Below are 20,251 nucleotides of genomic sequence, written 5' to 3'. Positions count from 1 at the left end.
ATAGTGTCCAGAATATGATGTTTCTCAATGTGTGGCCCAAAAAGGTTCATTCATCAGATGGCCAAGTTACAGATATGGGAAAGTGCTTCTAGCATCTGTTTCCTTATTGTGACTGATGAACTGGCCAGTTAATGACTAGTTTCTCCTGCATCTGTTTCCTGATTGTAAACTGAGAAACTGACCAATTAATGAGTGGCTTATACTACATATGCTGTGCTATATTAGGTCTTCAACACAGAAGGTAAAATGTAACTTAAGGTTTTGGTAAACCCTGTGCTTTTGTTAATATTTGTAATTGAAGACTGACATTTATCATTTTATTTATTACAGAGCTGTCATTAATATTATTGTATACACCATTATTTAATATGATCACATCTACATATATTGTTTGTTAAGAGTTATTTAAAAATACATTTCCAAAGTCCTGTGAATCATGTTGTGATTAAGAAAATTGACCCTACGCAGTGAGCAGTGCCATCTTCTCATGCTCAACGTCTGAACCAGTGAGAGCAAAGACTTTGAACCTCCTCAAGGTATCAGCATGAATAGCAGTAAAGTGGAGAAGGTTGTGGGACCCAAATGTCTCTCGTTAATAACTGGAAATCATCCTGAGGGTTCCTTGTTGTAAAGGAATGAAGTGAAACTTAACCTCGGTATCCAAGGGTTAAAGAGCAAACAGTGGGGTTTCAAAACATTGTTCTATGTATCACCAGATGTTGCTTTAGCGATTAAGTAAGGTGCCTGTGAGTTTTCTTCTCCTTGTTCATACCCTGATTACATTTCATAAACTAAGTAATTATGTGCACTACAGGATGTTTTCCAAAAACTTTTGGATATCTTAAAACGTAACTTGTTATTTGGATCAATTCAGCTGTATACAAAGAATTGAGTATACAGAAAATGCAGGAGATTTTGTGCATGCCATCTAAGTACAAGTTTAGTGCGCCAATTATATTATCTATTATCAATTGGCTTTAAGCACACATTTTACAGTAATCTTACTGTATTACCACTTTGTTTCCATACTAATGTCACTTATTTTTGAAGTGGGAGAATCAGTTCATCAGCTATTAAAAATTATTATTTTAATTATTATTATTGTTATTATTATTATTGTCATCATTAGCAATAGCAATTACAAATACCAACATCAACAACAATAATAATAATAATAATAATAATAATAATAATAATAATAATAATAATAGAGAGTATTTACATTATGTCTTACATAATTTATTACTTAAACCTAAATACAGCATAAAAGGTCTAGACATTGCAAGTGCTCAGTTTGCTCCTTTAGTGAGTTTTCCGATAAATGTGTGTACATGATATACCCTGGTAGCCTACATTTTGTTAGTTTTCTGAATTTAATTAGAAATTACCAGGTGCTTTTTTATGAAAAATACTTTAGGAATATTCAGATCCATTTTCCCAAAAACTGTTTTTATTTAACTTTTGATATCGGAATTCGTTTTCAAAAATATTGAAATTCTTATGCTCATGTAAATGCCCCGAGTGATAAGTTCAGTTAAATCATATTTATAAAAGATTATGCATGCTTTAATACAAGGCCTGTATTTTTGAGACTGCTTTGTTCCTTACAGCCACTGGAGGAACATCAACTAGAGGCAACTCTATCACTGCATGATTTACACAAAGCTGTCTCTCTCGCTGCCTCCAGAAATGTCAGACAGGCTGCAGCTGTTAGGGCCACGTCCTGCATGAATACAAGCTGACCTTTTGGAAGTGGTTGCACTGAACTTATATCTTAGGCATGTAAAGTGTCACAAGGATGTGAACAGTGGAAAGGAACATTACTTAAACTGTTGAAGGAACACATGGTTATGCATAACTTGGGATGATTTGTAACCCTGCTGTTTTCTGTTGCTTTTGGGATTTTGGGTAATGGATTTAACCCTCTCCAGCTAGTAGCCTTACTGGGCCTGAAAGAAAAGCTATAACTATATATAAAATAAGTTTCCTGTCACATTTTGATTGAGTAATAATTTGTTTTGTCTTGTGTGTATGTGTTGGAAATAAAAAAGTTATTCTCAGATACATAATATTTGTGTCCTACAATATTACACATTGCCTTGTAAAATTACACTTTTGATCGACCTTGATGTTGTACTAGTAGACAGTAGGGTAGGTCCATATGTTATCTTGTTAGGTTCCTGACCATTAGAATTAAACGGAAAAAGGCAGTGAAACCTTATTAAATCACAGATGTGTCTTGTGAAAATGGACTTGCGTACATCTCACGTGGTCTGGAGAGGGTTAAGAGGAAATCTGATAAGAATAAACAAGAGTGATAGCTGGCACATGCTGTTTTTTATGATATCTGTAAGTCTGCTTCTCCGTGTGCTCTGTTTATAACACACCTGGCTTTCATTTCCAGCTATTTATATAAACTGACAAACAATTTGCTGACAGCCAGTTTTAATTATTTAATTGTTGTCATTGTCACACAGTTTCCAATGAAGAAACCCTTATAATGGACTATCCTGACCATGGATTTGGAACATTTGTGCTTTTGCTGAGAATGTTTGCACAAGAGTCAAACATTTTGTAGCCATAACACTAGCAGTGCTGAATAATGACATATTCACACAATGTGGTCATTTTAAACATTCGCAACATTTCCACGTTGTACAGGCATCTTAAAAATGCAGTGACTTTGTATTGAATATTTTCTTCCGCTCTCTTTATTATATTCAATTCATTGTAGTTTCTTGTGATAGCAAACACTTTTACACAATTGACACCATTGTTCAAAGCTGTTAACCATGTCCCTTGTTAGTGATAGGTAGTGTTCTTGTATCTATGAGGGTGTGTATATGTATTTTTCTCTGATGTCACAGATGGAACTGGGCTCTTCACACTTTCCCCTCTGTATCTTGCTGCCAGGTGTGTTATAAAGTTTCAGTCACAGTGAGAGGTCAACAGTGATAAACAAACCACACTCTGTTCTCTCTGGTGTTTATGGTGAAGCATCTCTTCTGTCTTCATATTTCTAAAAAAATATAGGTGTAATTGAGAATGTATATGTATCCATTGATTAAAGACTGAAATTCTGGATTTTCTAAGCATGTTTCCAGCTTCCAAAAAACTGACCGGCTAAATATGATATTAAATTACTAGTACTTTCATATTTTTTATTACATTTTACATTTTCACATACCAATAATGGGAACTCCAAAAAAAATTAAAGAAAAAAGTCTATTTAGATATATTTCTTGATTTTCTGTAATGTATGTTATAATAAATTCATAAAAAAATAAACAGTAATTAATGTCCATTGCTGTGTTAGTTTCAGCTGCCATTTATTTTCTCCAGCACTTATGTAAAATGTTACAAATTAAGCTGAAACTGAGGCTCTACTATATGTGGCATGAATTGTTTTACCTGTAACTGAAAGATTTGTTGGGAGGAAGATTTGGCATCTGAATCAAACTTTGTTAATCCATTATCCATCTGTGCTCTATCCAATGAAGAAGGGATAGCAATTTTGACATTTTTGTTTTCATTACCCCTTTTAGGGAATGATAAAAATATAGGAGCCACTACAAAAGTAAATGAATATGAATTATGAGACTCTTGATGGTGGGAAAGGCTGAACTGCAGTTAAAGCCTGAGTAATGAAAGGCACAGAGATGTCCTTGGTAAGGACCTGCACCAGATATACAATCTGGCTCATAGCTCCTTCTGGTGGACTTGATCTGCAAATGGTTCCCAATCAGACTGATAAGATAACAGTATTACTGTGGAAGGATGTTACAAATAAGAATATAAATTACATGTTAAGTAGTATTATTTTTTCTTAGCAGACACAATTAAGTGCAATTAAGTATAATATACAATAAAGGAAAGTTCAAACTAAATTAAAATCAGTACCAAATACAGCACAGTAGTTACAACAGTATTGTTTACAGTTGGGTCAGAGCAGGCAAAATGACTTATTGAACAGTAGCAGTTACAGTAATGTGATAAAAGTGCTGGAATAACTACCTTCATAACAGTAGGGAGCAAAAGAACAGAGTATATTTGTGCAAAACATAAGTGCATTAAAGTAATAGTGTCGTATTGTCGATGAGGAGGGCAGAGGTTTTACTGACCTTGATGGGTGTACTCTACTATACTATACATAAATAAATAAGAAAAACAAGACCTTCAGAAGATGATGCTGGTGGAGGGGCTTTGCTGGGTTTCTGGGACAGCCTAGGGGTTATAATGATTTTAATGTATTTATTTATGAGGGTTATCATGTTGTGTCCATATAATTATAACAAATCATGATTAAATGCATTGTTGTTTTTTTACATATTTGTATGCACATGTTTCAAGTAAGTGCTGTAGTATTTTAAATATTATTTTGGCTCAAATGCATAAAATATAAATGTAACGCGCCACAAATGCGTTTAATGTGACACCAAGCGTTTAATATTGTAATTTGTTATGATGTCAATCTGCAATTAATTAATATGAACTGGAGTATATACAGTATATTTATGACATAAAAAGAACAATAATGGAATTTGTGAAAGGATCTGAGCCTGTGTAGTGTTGAGCAGTACTTCAAATTCAACAATATTCAATTCTAATCCAGTACCAGATTTGCCCATGTTTTTTTAATAATAAACATTTTGAATACTCACCGTAGTATTAACATGTCCTGAGTATCATGAAACCAATAAAGATTATAACCACTTTTTAGAAAAATTACTTAAAATACACATGTAATGAGACTTTGTTTTCCAAGAGAAATGGTTTAGGCCTATATAATTAGTTGATATATTTAAATAATGGACTTGTCCAGAATGGCATGTTGTCCAGCAGTTATGGACCTGGCAGCTGAAGCCTTACAGCAATATAATACATTACATAATATGGCATTTTGGTTTTACTAATGATTAGTTGATGTAGTTCCCGAGAGGTTTATCTGTTAATGCCTTCATCCGGAAAAATAATTGGATATTCTTAATTTATATGTAAGAAAAAATAATATAATTAAAAAGTGGAAGTGCAAGTGGAATTTGTATCATTATTCATCACGGAATTTGTTCTTCATTGAGCCAGACCATGATGGTTTAAAAAGACAGTATAGGCCTTTGATATCTGGACAAAGGGAAAAGTTAATTTTTAAACAATTTACAATTGTGATTTGAACTCTCTTTGTAAGAGGTAAACACCATGAAGGTACGTCACAATTAAACTATTATTCCTGTATAATAACCAGGCAGTCAGGCAGTCTTATGAATTGTCTCAAATATGTCTGGGTCTTCTTTTTTACAATATGCAAATATCCACTACCTTTTATTTCCTGTGGGCCTTTATGACATACATGTATTTTGTGTGTACAGTAATAGATTGGAAAGACCTAAAAGAATTGCTTCAGAATTTTACTGCAGGTGAGTGACCTAGATAGGACTCCATTATGTTTAATGTTCATCCAAGGATTTATTGTTGAGTTTACGGATCAAGAATGGTATGTTTAAATTATTAATCATCCACAAAGTATTAAATAATACATGTGCATAGTTTATTGGCCGGAAGTTAAAAACCGAAAGTAGCCATATATGTCATGCATTTAATGTACCATCATAGTTTCATGCATTTAAATTAGGATTTTTTTTCCACTGCTACACACACCATACTCCACACTGTTAAGGGAGGAAAAATGTTTTATTGTGAAATATGTATATATATATATATATATATATATATATATATATACACTCACCTAAAGGATTATTAGGAACACCTGTTCAATTTCTCATTAATGCAATTATCTAACCAACCAATCACATGGCAGTTGCTTCACTGCATTTAGGGGTGTGGTCCTGGTCAAGACAATCTCCTGAACTCCAAACTGAATGTCTGAATGGGAAAGAAAGGTGATTTAAGCAATTTTGAGCATGGCATGGTTGTTGGTGCCAGACGGGCCGGTCTGAGTATTTCACAGTCTGCTCAGTTACTGGGATTTTCACGCACAACCATTTCTAGGGTTTACAAAGAATGGTGTGAAAAGGGAAAAACATCCAGTATGCGGCAGTCCTGTGGGCGAAAATGCCTTGTTGATGCTAGAGGTCAGAGGAGAATGGGCCGACTGATTCAAGCTGATAGAAGAGCAACTTTGACTGAAATAACCACTCGTTACAACCGAGGTATGCAGCAAAGCATTTGTGAAGCCACAACACGTACAACCTTGAGGCGGATGGGCTACAACAGCAGAAGACCCCACCGGGTACCACTCATCTCCACTACAAATAGGAAAAAGAGGCTACAATTTGCACAAGCTCACCAAAATTGGACAGTTGAAGACTGGAAAAATGTTGCCTGGTCTGATGAGTCTCGATTTCTGTTGAGACATTCAGATGGTAGAGTCAGAATTTGGCGTAAACAGAATGAGAACATGGATCCATCATGCCTTGTTACCACTGTGTGTTACCTGCAGGCTGGTGGTGGTGGTGTAATGGTGTGGGGGATGTTTTCTTGGCACACTTTAGGCCCCTTAGTGCCAACTGGGCATCGTTTAAATGCCACGGCCTACCTGAGCATTGTTTCTGACCATGTCCATCCCTTTATGACCACCATGTACCCATCCTCTGATGGCTACTTCCAGCAGGATAATGCACCATGTCACAAAGGTCGAATCATTTCAAATTGGTTTCTTGAACATGACAATGAGTTCACTGTACTAAACTGGCCCCCACAGTCACCAGATCTCAACCCAATAGAGCATCTTTGGGATGTGGTGGAACGGGAGCGTCGTGCCCTGGATGTGCATCCCACAAATCTCCATCAACTGCAAGATGCTATCCTATCAATATGGGCCAACATTTCTAAAGAATGCTTTCAGCACCTTGTTGAATCAATGTCACGTAGAATTAAGGCAGTTCTGAAGGCGAAAGGGGGTCAAACACAGTATTAGTATGGTGTTCCTAATAATCCTTTAGGTGAGTGTATATATTAAAGCATTTTAATTCCAGGCAATAGGCTAAATGGTGAAAATTTGTAAAGGCTGTGTACTTTCTATAGGCACTGTATGTATGTGTGTATATATATGATTTGATTAGTTTTTTTGTTTGTTTTATTTCTTTTCTTTAAACTGACATTATGAGTTGCCTTTGGAAATGTGCTGTGTATACTTCAATTTACTACAAGGCCTTATACAATGTTCAGCTGTATCTCTAACCTACTATCCTGTGTACCCTTCTGCCCCTGTAGTTAACATCGCTGACCAGGGGCTCCTGCCAGACTCCTCTGGCCCAGCCCTCTCTGATGTCACAGGGAAAGGAGACAGGGAGAATGGAAAGGAGGCTGGAACAGGTCTTGAACTCTCCCCAGAATCAAAGGTAACGGTGGATCCTTTCTTGTTTTTTGTTTTTTTAACGATGATGTGCAACCATACAGAAATTGAGGAGCAACCAGCAAGCTCAAAGTATTACATGTTGTCTAAAGTAACTTTGTTTAAAGCCTTTCTTTTATTTACATATATGCCAGACAGAAAGTTAATAAAGAAAATTAATTGTTTAGGATAAAATCCTGGTGATTATTTGTGTCAGGATCAGGAAGAGCAAATTCTCAAGTATACGAAATATGTTCCTGAAATGGTGTGCGGCACAAAATGTAAAAGTTTTTAGCAGGTGTGCCTTAATATTGAAAAAGCTGGAAAACAATGCTCTAGCTGAATTTATTATTAGTTCTCTTTTTTTCTTCCAATCACTCAAACTGGGTTAATCTTTTACACTAGTTTTCAGAAAAATAAAGATAAATATAAGAGAGGTTAAAAGGTGTATTAGCATGACGTACCAATTATATTTTGACAACTGCAACTCTTTAGTTGTAATGTATCATTTAGAGAAAATAACTTTAAGGACTGTAGTTGGAGGTTAACAGAAAACACCTGCAGACTAATAGTTGGAGGAAGTACATAAAATCAATCTGGTTTTCTTTTGTGCTTACTTCTTAAATGGACATTTTAGGAAATATAATGAAAGGAAACGCAGTTACAATATGTCATTATAAACTGCTTGCAATGAGCAACCCAAGTTTGTAAAGGGTAATAGTGTCTGAACTTGACATTTGTTGCGATCAAAGAATGTATTCAGTATCACAGTTTGCTATGAAAGACTGTATTCAGCATCATATAAGATGTTGTAAATGAATGTATTCAGAATATCCTCTATTGCTATCAAAGCAGAGCAATTGGGGACATGGTCTCAGCCAGTATAAAGAGTTTCTAAATAACCCTGATAACTTTTTTTTTTCTCTTTTGTAATATTTAACTGGTTTAAAAAGTTCATTGATCTGGGGGAGATGTTCCTTCAATCACTAAAACTTTCTACAGAGACAGTGTGGCGTAGAATGCTGTCTAAAACTATCAGACTTCATAATCCATAGACTGGAAAGAAGAATATAAAACATCAAAATTGCATTTGGTTTTTGCTTTTTCCAAACCTTACACCACGGTTGGTACTGGTTCTTAAAATCAGATGCATTTTCTTCTGTCTGTCTGCTTAATTTCTGCCTAACCACCAGTAATGGTAACAGTAGCCCTGTTTAAATTCAGCAGGATGTCTAGAATGTGCCTGCAACTCATCCCCCAGTGCTGTACTACACTTGCCCTGTCCCCTTTACTGCAAATGCTCTTAGTGTTGTTTGCTTCCATTTGTTGAACTTTGCTACTCTCCCGACTTGAGATGTTTCACAGACTAATGTTTTTTCTTTTTTTTCCTTTCTTTTCCTGCACACTCTTTCTGTACAATTTATTTGTCATGCACATTATTATTTTCTTTGCAATGTGTCCGGCATGGGTTGGGCTGACATGTTTGTTGTTTTCAGTCACCTTACACGTGCCCTGTCTCACCCACTTGCTCCATTTCATCCCTCTCCTCCCTAAACCTGGAGACTATCCCTGAGCTGGATGTCCTGTCTGACATCTCAGAGGATGATCCTCTGTCATTTGGTGAACTGGACCAAGAATACAGTGGTATTTTTGCCTCCGGTTTGAGAGAGCATGCTGCAAACAGGACCGCTTCAATGCATGATCAACTTCAAGGCTCATCTCAGGACCTCCTCTTTTGCGACCGTGACATTACTGCCACAAGCACAGACGTGGCAGAAGGAGGCATTACCTCTGTGGAAATCAAATCTGAATTTCACTTCTCCTTCTTTGGTTTGTATAAAGGCTTCAAATTGCCCTCACTGTTGGATGAGGATGGCTATATCTGTTTCCCCAGTCTGCCAGAGGATTATGCCTCCTTCATGCCCCCCAACCTTCAGCGCTACCTCCCCATTACCTCGCCTTCCCTCATCCCCTCCTTCTTCCTCATCTTCGCATTGCTTCTCTCCGCGTCCCAGTCGGTCCCCTTCTCCCTCACCCTCTCCCTTCCTCTCGCTCTGTCCCTTTGCTACCTGGAGCCTAAATCCACCTCATTGGGTACCTCTAGTGACTTTGACCTGATTGCCAAAACAGAGCAAGAGGAGGTGTGTAACCCTGCTGCTTAACTGTTAGCCACACTTTCGCTTGGCTTGTGTGTTTGTTTTATGTTTTATTTTTATTTTTTCTCTGGCAAGCTGCAGTATTTTCTGTGTTACATGAACGAACCTCATCTGAAAGGCCAGGTTGTAACGTGAATGTTAGGGGCAAAGGTTTTCATTCATGATTTCAGATATGTAGTGTTATTTGTGCCACGTTGTGTTGAAGTAGTGTGACAAAGCTGTTGTATTTTAGTGATATAAATGCAAATTAGACCCAGGTTCATAAATACATCAATATTATATTATACACTTCAAACTGAAGCCAAAATACTGTTTTTCAAATCAATATAGTATTAGTTATTTATTTATTAACAGGCGCCCTTATCCTTATTACAAAATATAAGTGCAATACAAAAAGCTTTTGAAGGAAGCATGCTATAATTGTATATTACTGAAGTCTCTGTATTAAGATTAGTACATTAATATATTAGTATATTTTACAAGGATGTTCAAGTTTAATCACATTGTTACTAATGCTGTTTGTAAACTGTTGTTGGTGGTATATATTATATATTCTAAAGCCCCTTAGACCACTAGAAACACATTGTAAAGTAGTCTCCAGTTTAAAATAATCTCTAAACTAAATGCATTCTTAAACACGCCCATAAACAACTGAAGAGAACATCGATTAACTGCTGTTTTGGACACGCGCTTCATTTACTCTTTAGTCTGACATTTCAAAGTCACCAAACCTTTAATAATCACTAGAGTTTGAGTAAATACACAGAAAACCAGAGTGCAAAATCTCCAAGACCAGCATGCTGTTTTCATGTCTGCTCATGCCACAGCGATTCACTGCCTACGACCGCAGCAGGAATGGTGTTCTCTCCATCACATTTTGTGTAGTGCTATTGAGAATGAAACCTCCCATCCTCCATTTCACCTTCTCCCAAATGCTACTTCAACCATTTCTACAACAATCTAGGTGGCAGAGGAGCAAAGCGATGGCACTGCGGCCACGGCCACTGAGGCGGAGACAACCGAGGTCTGTGAAGGGAGTGCAGATAGGGTGGCTACACCATTTATAAAATCATAATGATGCTGGTGTCAGGGTGGCCGGTCAAACTAACATGTCTTTTCATTTGTGGGCTCTGGGTAATCTGACAGACGGAGAGAGAAGAAGGAGAACCACAGCCGCTGAAGGTTGATTGATTATTTGTAGATGTACTGGGTGTTCCTGTTATCACAGCTTCTTGTTTTGGTTTGGGCTGGGAAATCAGTTGTGTGGTGTCATGTGTTCATTTTTCTTCTGTTGTTGTTTTTCCCTCCATTGTAATGATAAGGGCATACAATGATACATGGCTACCTGATTACAAACCAAGAAACCAGTACTGTCTTAATCTTAAGTAAATCACATATTTAAAGGAAATTTTAATTAGGCATATTTAATTACACTAGGATATGATGTAAGCTGTTTAAGCAGAGCAAATCCAATGCCACTGCCATGTGTATTGATTTATTTTTTCTCAAACATTGCTGATAGCTGAATGCTGTAATGTATTTCTAGCAGTGTCCAACAATGGTATAATTCTAGAGTTTTTTTATTTATTGTAGATAATAGTGTTGAGGTGATATGTGGTTAGCAAGCTGTTTCAAAAGCTTGTCTTGGTCAAACAGCAGGCTGCCATTTTGTGTCCTAATCATTTCTCGAGCGTCTATGGTTTGGGGTTTTAATTTCCGTATTGTCTGCTTTGGCATTTTGCAAATATGTGTTGTTTCATTTTGATTCCACAGAGCAAGTCATTGAGAATAAAAGGGGAAAATATATATGTCAGACATAGCAATTTAATGTTGGAGGTTGGTATGAGAATGCAGCTGTTTCTTGCTTCTCTCCTGGGCTGCTGCTCCTCGAGACTGCCTCTCACCCGCAGGGCTCTGTCTGGACACTGCATGATCTGCATGGGGATCGGGGTGCATGCAAGACTCGATTGTATATGGGCGAAATTGCCTTGACACAGTCACGAAGTTGTCAGTATAAATCACATTTTTTTTTTTTTTTTTTTGGTAGGGAAGGTAGGGAATTGTATATTTGTGTAATTTTTTTTCCAGGTAGGCGAAATAAGATGACTATTGTTCATTTATTTTGTAAACATGTCCATAACCAAACTAATCTTTCCTTTAATAAAACAAGAACTTCGCTTTGGTAGCTTTTACTCATTTTAAAAGCTTAATACAATATATACAGTGTATATATATATATATATATATATATATATATATATATATATATATATATATATACTGAGTTAACATACTAAATTTACCTAGGTGATTTTTTAACAACATACATCAAGAAAAGAAAAAGGTCAGCTTAATATAAAAATCCCAATGACTGTGAAGTGATAACCTGGTTCACACCGTATCTCAATTCAACAATGACATCTCTGTCTAATGAGCGTTATGCAGTGACATAGCACAAATCAAAACTTAGCTAGAAGAGGATGTCAAAAGATACAAGAAGGAACAACATTATGATCATTCATTATCTGGCATATTGAAAGAAGTTTGGACACTTCAGTAGTTAGGAAATGCACTTGAGACAACGAGACAGACCAACCACAGCATCTGTGAGACATGAACTTTTTGTCAGCCACATGAGCATCCAGAATCCTGTGTTTCCATTGAGAATATATTCTTAGACTGCGATGGCAAAATAATGTATAATCAACCAAAGGAGCAGGATATCGGTATGTGCTCAGAACTGCAGTGCAGCTCTGTGCTGCAGGGGAACCTTGTAACAGACTTGAGAATTTCAGTGCAATGGAGGTAGAGCTCAATGAAAGTTGACTGAACAGCAGGCCGCAGGTTACTGGCAAACCCTCACAGAGAATGAGAGAAGACCTCAGCAGTGGAGAGCAGTCATTGTAAAGTGGAATGCAGAACAGTTGAGCTTTATTCTTTTCATTGACTAGTACAGTCAGCAAAACAGTTCAAAATGGGTAAGGAGTCATGGCCATAGTCACTTCTGGGGAGGCCTCTCAATTAACCCAGTTTCAGAAGAGGAAATTGCATGTTCCTGCTACAAATGTTGTTCAAATGGATGGGGATGTTCACCTTAACAGAACCAAGCTGATCAATCCTCTTTCTCTGATACAAAGGAATCAACGGGAAGTGTAAGGGAGTCTGATCTTCCCCCGCCATACATCTAGGATGTTGTTAGAAGACCTGTTGCATCCTGACACCCCCCCCCCCCCAACACAGCTGGTTCCACCACTGAAAAGACTTCCTGCCGCAAGAAATCATGACTTGTCTCATAGCGAAGAGTGACCACATACTGCAATTAAGGATGTGGCAGAGTGCTGGTGCAATAGAAAGTGGGAGTCCCATTGCTTTCCCTTCACTTTTCACTGAGCTTTTAAGGCACATTGCTCTGCTGGCACACTTGATATCCTTGGGTTGTGCATCATCTCTCACTTCAAACTGAAAATAGACTCAGCTGAACCTTTTGCTTTTTTTGATGTGTGCATATCTAGACTTAGAACAGATGTACTACAACTGCCTTGCCTCACTGAAGCGACCCAATCGATTATATTTGACCTCAGATATACTCTGCACTTTTCCGTAGGCCATTATACTCAATCGAACTAAAAGCCATTTTTCTGACTGGATGTATATTTTCAGGGAGGATATGATTTCAAATAACTACATGCACTATATGTGATGTAAATGCGCTGTTTGTAGTGGTACTATTGTGCCACCTACTGCTTCAAACAAGAACCACAGCTAGCTACACTGAACAAATTCTGCCAATGCTAGACCCTCTAACCTTGAACTTTACACATACAATTCCAGTTATATGTGTTTGTGTCTACAGTACAGTAGTCAGTGAGACTTGGCATACTATATGTTGCTGTTTTTTGTTTGGTTTATTTTACACACTAATGTACTTGTTATCCGTTGTCCCATTTTGTTCCCCTGCTGTCCTTGTCACCTGCGGCTAGGACCTGGATAAGACCCAGGAGGATGTTTTGAAACATCAGGCTAGTATTAGCGAATTAAAGCGCACTTTTATGGAATCTACACCTGAGCAACGTCCTAATCAGTGGGAAAAGCGTCTTACCATGACCTTGCCTCTGCAGACACAAGGGGTATGTGTCAATCCAGCCTGCATGCCAGTGTCTATTTCCCCTCTTCTACAAGTGAAAAAATAGTAAAATTAACTTTTCTTTTGTGGCAGTAAAAATGAATCACTAGTGAATTAATTTCTTATTGTGTGGCAGCTGGGGTCTTTTTATTTTATTGATACTAATTTTATTAACATTTATTAGTACTTTTTACTCACCAAACTTCCATATTTCGTACTCCAGATATGTACAGGCCCCACTACAAGGGCAGTGCTGTGCTGCTATTTGTCTTAAATAGCTTAAAAGGATCTGAAGTAATTATACATAATCACAGCTGTCACATGAGTGCTGCTTCCAGCGTACCAGTCCATCTCTTTGCAAAACCTCTGCTGCCTGTCTGTGATGATAAACTGTTGCTGGACAAGTATCCACTTTGTTCTGGAGTGACTTAATGAACACATTTAAACGATAATCTATGAACATTGGAGGTCTTTTCATATAATATACTTATTTTTTGCAGAGCTGTGTGGCTGAATTACCACAAGTACAATACTTTCACTTGTACCAAAGCGAATGCTGTATAGAAAGTTTTTGTGACTTTCAATTCCTCCTTCTCCTTTGTACTTTTGATTTTAGTTTTTCTCTGTGTGTATATTCTTTGGATGTTCTTTCTGTTTTTAGTTTTTTTTATGTGAACACACACACACACATTTGAGAGATGTTTATTCACAGAGCACAGCCAGGGACACGAGAAAAAAAAAAATCTTGTGGGAACAATTTTGTGCAAGATTTAGTTAATGCGTGGGAATTGGTTTGGTATTTCTACACATGTGTGCTATGGAAGAACTACAAAATTTAAATCTCACATGTTCCCATTACATCATTAAATTGTGCCCACAAGATATATATTTTTTCTCTGGACTCCATATTAATTAACTAGATAAAAGCAAACAAATGCATATAACTGCATGCGACCCTCAATTCTACATCTTTTCATTACTTAATGTTTTTGTCATTTAAGGAATTAAAAATTGGTTAATTATTAGTTGAGTACCAAAGTTGTGAAATTGAATGCATTATATGTACTTGAATGTTTGCTGGTGTTGTGGCTATATGTGATGTGTATGTGTTTCTACTTTGTGTTTTCTGCGTTTCAACGTGTTCTTTTTCTGTTGAAACAATGCATGCCATTCTTACTTTTACTATAATGTATATTAAGTTATTGTCAATGAAAGGTCAGGGATAAGGGACAAGGATTAAGTATGAAGTCAGCATCAACATGAGGCCTTTACAACATGCTCTCAAAGAACTCTTTGACATTGAACAATACTGTACCTTATCACTCAAGCCATCCTTAATGTTTAATGTTGTGGGACTTCTGTGATCACAGTCTATGTGAACTAATTTCGATATTCATTGTTGTTAATGCTCCAGTTCAACGGAAAGACTGAATGCGGCTTTGCTTTGCGGAGTCACGTTCATTAATTTGTGGTTCATGGTGTAAAATCTACTTAAATTACAAGGTCGTTCATAAGGACCAGAAGTGTACTAAAGTAGTGTTGCTTTACAATTGTAGATGGTACTGTTGCTGTATTTCCTGGCAATGTGGCTTATTTGAACTCTCTTTGCATGTAGATGGTGTAGCTTTTCATGGAAATAACCGCTCATATTTTCTTTTCATAGGTATCGTCTATGTCCCTGCACTGTCTTAACTTTTGATTCTTTACTTTTTCTAACCTGTGTAGAGTTTAGAAGAGGAGATAACAACCATTTTATTAAGTAAAGAAAGCTTTTCTACTGGTTTCACTGGCTCCTTCTCCACCGCCAAGCGAGCAGCAGAGGGCTCTATTGCTATAGTTCCAGCTGAGTCTCTTTCTCTCTCTCTGGCTTCACAGCCTGCTGAGGTGCTTCTTAGTAAATCAGATTGGTGTCTTTCCACACTAAAACTAACATGGCTTATGTGCTGCTGTGTTGTCCCATAGCTCCATCATGGAATGTTTATGCTCAGTCCAATCTATGATTAAAAACATTCTGATTCCTTATAAAGGTGAAGTATTTTTATTATTCTGTTAAGGAAAAATGCCTATTTTCCTCAGATTCCTCTCTAATATGCAGGAGATGCTTTGATGTAGAGGCTTGTTCAGAAACCTCCCCTATAGAAGGATAAAACCAAAAATATCATAATCAAAATATAAACATTTGTCATGAGAGACTATCATTACATTATTAATAGATTCTTCAGTACTGAGTTTTGAAAATAGCCGACTTATTCCTGCATTTAACAGTATTTTAAGAATGCTGCATTAAACATTAACAAGGTTAATTGCAAATATATTGATATAAAGGTTTTAAATAAAATATATAATGCAGTTTGTGTTATAGCATATATTAAAAAGAAACATGTTTTACAGGATTATGTTGGCATATTTAATCTATTTTACTATTGAGAATATTTTACACCATTAATGAGGGGTTAGGTAATTATACATTAAACTAATAGGTTCTTTTTTTATGTAATTATCAAAAGATAATTCAGTTTTTACTCTCAACATCTGCAAACTGTTAATTATTAATATGAATTATTGCAGCAAACCCTATCATCTGCAGCTGGTGAAGTGATAACATTTTGTCAGTGGACTGGCCATAAATTAAGACTCAAATTTATAATCATAAATCATTCTTCCACCCTAATGCTTATGCAAATAATTGTTTTTGCTTCATCTGGCTTTTGTTGTGCTGCTTGTGTGGTTTATGTTTGTAATGCAAAAGGTTATAGTACTGTAAAGGGTTCTTGTACGTTCTTATGGGAATACATTAATAAAATGGAGTTTCTTGCTTTTAAAAAAGCCTGAATGTTATTTGGTAAGAGGGAGGATTTTTTTTTTCTACTGAGACACAAACACTGCTATCTAGGGAACCTGTACAGTTCTATATCTGTGCTTCCTGGTGATAGTAAAGTTTTTGAAGTGAGTGACTGGTTCCTGTGGTTGCTTTTATGTTCCACAGAAAACCCCAACGAGAACAGATGGATCTCACCCAGACAGCAAAGACATCACCGAGGTGGTCTTTAGACATCATTCATTCAATAGTACACCATTTTCTGTCACACTTAATCATCCTTATGCTTCATTTATTACAGAGATCATTCCCTTTTTTCCCTCTGTTTGCACCTTTTACAAAACATCATGTGCAATCCATTCACCATCTGCTTTTAATTTTCCCTTTTCCGTTGCGTTGTTTTGCTTTCATCTGTATGTTGTTGTTTTTTCCATACATTTTTTGTTTTGTTTTCTCGTGTAGAGCTCAGATGACAAACAGAAATCAGAGATGGAGGAGCAGGCAGAGGTTGAGATAGAAGAGACGGTAGTCATTGAAGAGATCAGGAAAACCCCAAAAGTTAAAACTGGTGCTCAGGCCCCTGTTAGCCCTGAGATCCCCATGCCAGCGGAGAAGGAGAAAGAGGACAGGAGGGTGAGCAGGGAGACCAGCACCTCCTCCGACAGCCACAGTGAGAGTGAGGAAGAAGCCGAGTATCATCCTCAAGTTGTCAATGTGTCTGTGGACCAGATCAAAGAAGAACCGGAGGAGGAGGACTTGCAGAAGGAAAGCATGCCAGCCACTGAGCCGCCAGCAGAAGGAGCTGTGTCGCCTCCTTCGTCTCAGCTTCAGGAGGTGGTGGTGGAAGAAGAAACTAAAGAGCTGAAGGACCGACAAGATGAAGCTTACAATGGCCACGAGGAGACCGAGCCAGTGGTGGAAGCCATAGCTGCAGAGGAGCCCAAAGTGAACGGAGATGTGTCTCACACTGAAACTGAACATATGCCCCAGGTTATTTGTTGCTCTGAGGTAAATGCCTGCTCGCAGAATAAGGTTTGGTTGAGCCTGGCTGAATAATTTGTGGCACCACTTACCGCTTTTATTATGCTCTTTACATTTTTCCTGTTGCTGAACTCCTGAAGGCAAATGTGATTGCTCGACCTTATTTTTTTAAAAAACAACAATGAAAACTCTGCCTGCCTCAGTCTTGGTTTCTGGCTGCCTGTCTTAAGTTGAAGCAGCCTTTTGTAGATTTCGCCATTTATGTCACACCCATTCCTTCATTATATTTTGAGTTAGTATTTTGATAAACAACATATTTGATTTGTTTATATGCACATTGTTGTCTGTTGCCTAGCCTTGGTCTATATGAATGTGTTTTGTCTTGTTTGAGTAAGCATGTCTGTCAAATGTTTGTGGTTTGTTGTGAAAGGTCTGTGCATAAATGTCTGTATCTCTGTGAGATTAGTGTAAATGCTTCCCCAGACTAACATGCTCCACTTTTCCCTGTGCAAGATCCTTAACTGTCCTCTTTTAAACATAGAAGAGTTGATTTTGCATTATAACTAGTCATTTCAAATACATAAATAAATAAATAAGTGCAGTAATGTAGAACATTCTGCTGGTAAAGCAGAAGTACAATAAGTACATTTTTTGATTATTTTCATCATTTAAAAAAAAGTATGGAAAGGTGTAATTACATTTCTGTTAATACTGCTTCCAACACTTTTCTGTAAAAGAAAACAACACAATGCAGTGAACAGTTCTTAAGACTCTTGGTTCATGCAAAATCTGAAAATTATTTATGATTCTCTTCTCTTGAGTGTCTTCTCAGTTGTTCATTTATATTTTGAAAGTGCTTTTGTAATCATAATTAATGGTAAGAAAGTTGTTCAATTGCTTTGTGCGCTGTAGGGATGGTGCTGTGTTTGTGTAGTTTGTGCCATGCATGTGGTATTTATGTAGTTGAGTCATCTCCATAATGCTTTTAGTGTTTCATATTTTGGTCTCAAATTTGCAGCCTCCTGTGGTAAAGACTGAGATGGTGACCATCTCTGATACCTTTGCCGCACAGAAAACGGAAATCTCAACAAAAGAAGTTCCCATTGTTCACACTGAGACTAAAACGATCACATATGAAGCCGCCCAGGTATAAATATATCCTACAAGGATCAATCACTTTTCTATACCTCTGTGCTGTGTTTATCATCAGTTTTCAAAGAATAGATACTAGGATATGTGTATTGAGCTTTTTCAGACTTCCTTGGTGACATCTTTTTAAAATAAACTATTCTATTCCCTTTTCTAGGATTGTTTCAGCCATATCATATTTTACATCTGTCCTCAATGGGCGGTAGATTAGCTTGTTTTTTTTTTGTTATGTTTTTTTGTAGGAGACTGGTAATTCTCAGTGAATTGGGAATGAGTTATGTGAATAGAAATATTTTTTTCTGCTTAACTAACATGATCTTAAAGATGCTGATTACCTGTGTCTTTCCACTATTATGTGAAACACAATCACAGACTCACTTTTTTGGGGGCCAGTTGTGAAATGAAGAGACTTAATTCACTTCTTTGACCTGCATTTGTTCAAGAGATGTTAATGACACACAATATAGACTGCTTTACTTCACTCACAAGGGATCAGTGAATTCTGTGAAGTCAGTAACAAAAGAGCCCAGTAACAAAACTAAACAGATGAAGTAATGTGGATTTGATGTTTCTGTTTTCAAGCTGGATGGCAGTGGAGAAGGTGAGCCGGGTGTCCTGATGACTGCGCAGACCATCACCTCGGAGTCCGTCTGCACCACCACAACCACACACATCACTAAGGTAACGGCTCTGGCCTGGTGGAAGGACGGTATTGTTAGGTGTTTGACAGGTTAAAGGAGAGAAGATTGAGATCACAATCAGTGTTATCCATCAAAATACAGTCATTGTATTTATTGCAAAGGAATGTTTCTGCTCCACAGATGGTAAAAGGTGGGCTTTCTGAAACTAGGATTGAGAAGCGTATTGTCATCACAGGAGATGCGGACATTGACCATGATCAGGTGAGTCCTGCTTTGTTTCCTTGTCTGAGATCCTGTAGCATTTTATAAAAACATAATTGATGAATTTACTAACTAATTGTAATTACAATATCATGGCTAATGGACTGTGTATGTTTGATCACTATCGATATCACGTCTGAAGACCAATGGCTAGTACCACTTTATAACAAAAACACATTCACTGAATATGCTTGTTTTAAATATGTGTTTTTAAATGAAAATGTTTATCCAGAATATTGATCTGTTATTATTAGCATAGAACACGAAAGCTGCATTATGAGGAGCTTCCAATAAATCTTTGCAGTGCAGTCAGTGGTAAAGGTCAGGCACATAGAAATGTTCGATAACCAGCAACAATCCTTAAGAGATATCCAAGTTTTTCTGAGTGTGTTCAGGATGAAAAAAAAACAAGCATTCCCAAATTCAGTTTAATCCTCCTGGTGCATTAATTTTGATTATGATATTTAATGAATTGCCAATGTGTGCTTCTTAAAAGGTTTTCGAAAATTAATATCTCTGAAATTAATTAAAAATGGCTGCAGTGATGGAAATACTATTTGAAGTTACCACCATTAGAGTATTCTGCTTTCTATTCTTTCAATTTAAATTGGTAAAAGGCTGAGACAAGCTGAGTCATTTCAATTATTCAATAACAGAATCTGACACAAGACAACAGGCCCCTCAACCAGGATTTACATTTCTCCTGAGCATGAGTCTTGCTTTGACTGCAGATTGAGAAGGGTATAGCCTGAGGCCTGAGTTTTATCA

General features: G+C 37.0%; 1 protein-coding gene across 16 annotated transcripts in view; it reads left to right on the top strand.

The window, feature by feature from the left end:
• Positions 1 to 20,251, top strand: part of epb41l2 (erythrocyte membrane protein band 4.1 like 2) — an 89,509-nt gene that overhangs the window by 62,002 nt on the left and 7,256 nt on the right. For 4 of the 16 annotated variants that reach the window (XM_066699452.1, XM_066699473.1, XM_066699481.1 and 1 more), the window contains exons 12-21: positions 7,234 to 7,361; positions 10,475 to 10,534; positions 10,657 to 10,692; positions 13,491 to 13,637; positions 15,359 to 15,517; positions 16,620 to 16,673; positions 16,914 to 17,459; positions 18,451 to 18,579; positions 19,164 to 19,262; positions 19,403 to 19,483. In XM_066699452.1, the coding sequence (XP_066555549.1) occupies positions 7,234 to 7,361; positions 10,475 to 10,534; positions 10,657 to 10,692; positions 13,491 to 13,637; positions 15,359 to 15,517; positions 16,620 to 16,673; positions 16,914 to 17,459; positions 18,451 to 18,579; positions 19,164 to 19,262; positions 19,403 to 19,483 (1,439 nt within the window). Of the gene's footprint in view, positions 1 to 7,233; positions 7,362 to 10,474; positions 10,535 to 10,656; positions 10,693 to 11,283; positions 11,347 to 13,490; positions 13,638 to 15,358; positions 15,518 to 16,619; positions 16,674 to 16,913; positions 17,460 to 18,450; positions 18,580 to 19,163; positions 19,263 to 19,402; positions 19,484 to 20,251 lie in introns of all 16 variants that reach the window. The other 12 variants (XM_066699489.1, XM_066699508.1, XM_066699498.1 and 9 more) reach the window with 12 other exon arrangements.

Source organism: Amia ocellicauda, chromosome 1 (genome assembly GCF_036373705.1).
Source record: "Amia ocellicauda isolate fAmiCal2 chromosome 1, fAmiCal2.hap1, whole genome shotgun sequence".
NCBI classification, from domain to species: Eukaryota; Metazoa; Chordata; class Actinopteri; order Amiiformes; family Amiidae; genus Amia; species Amia ocellicauda.
Note: the sequence above shows the minus strand (reverse complement) of the source record. Positions and strands in the feature narration are given on the sequence as shown.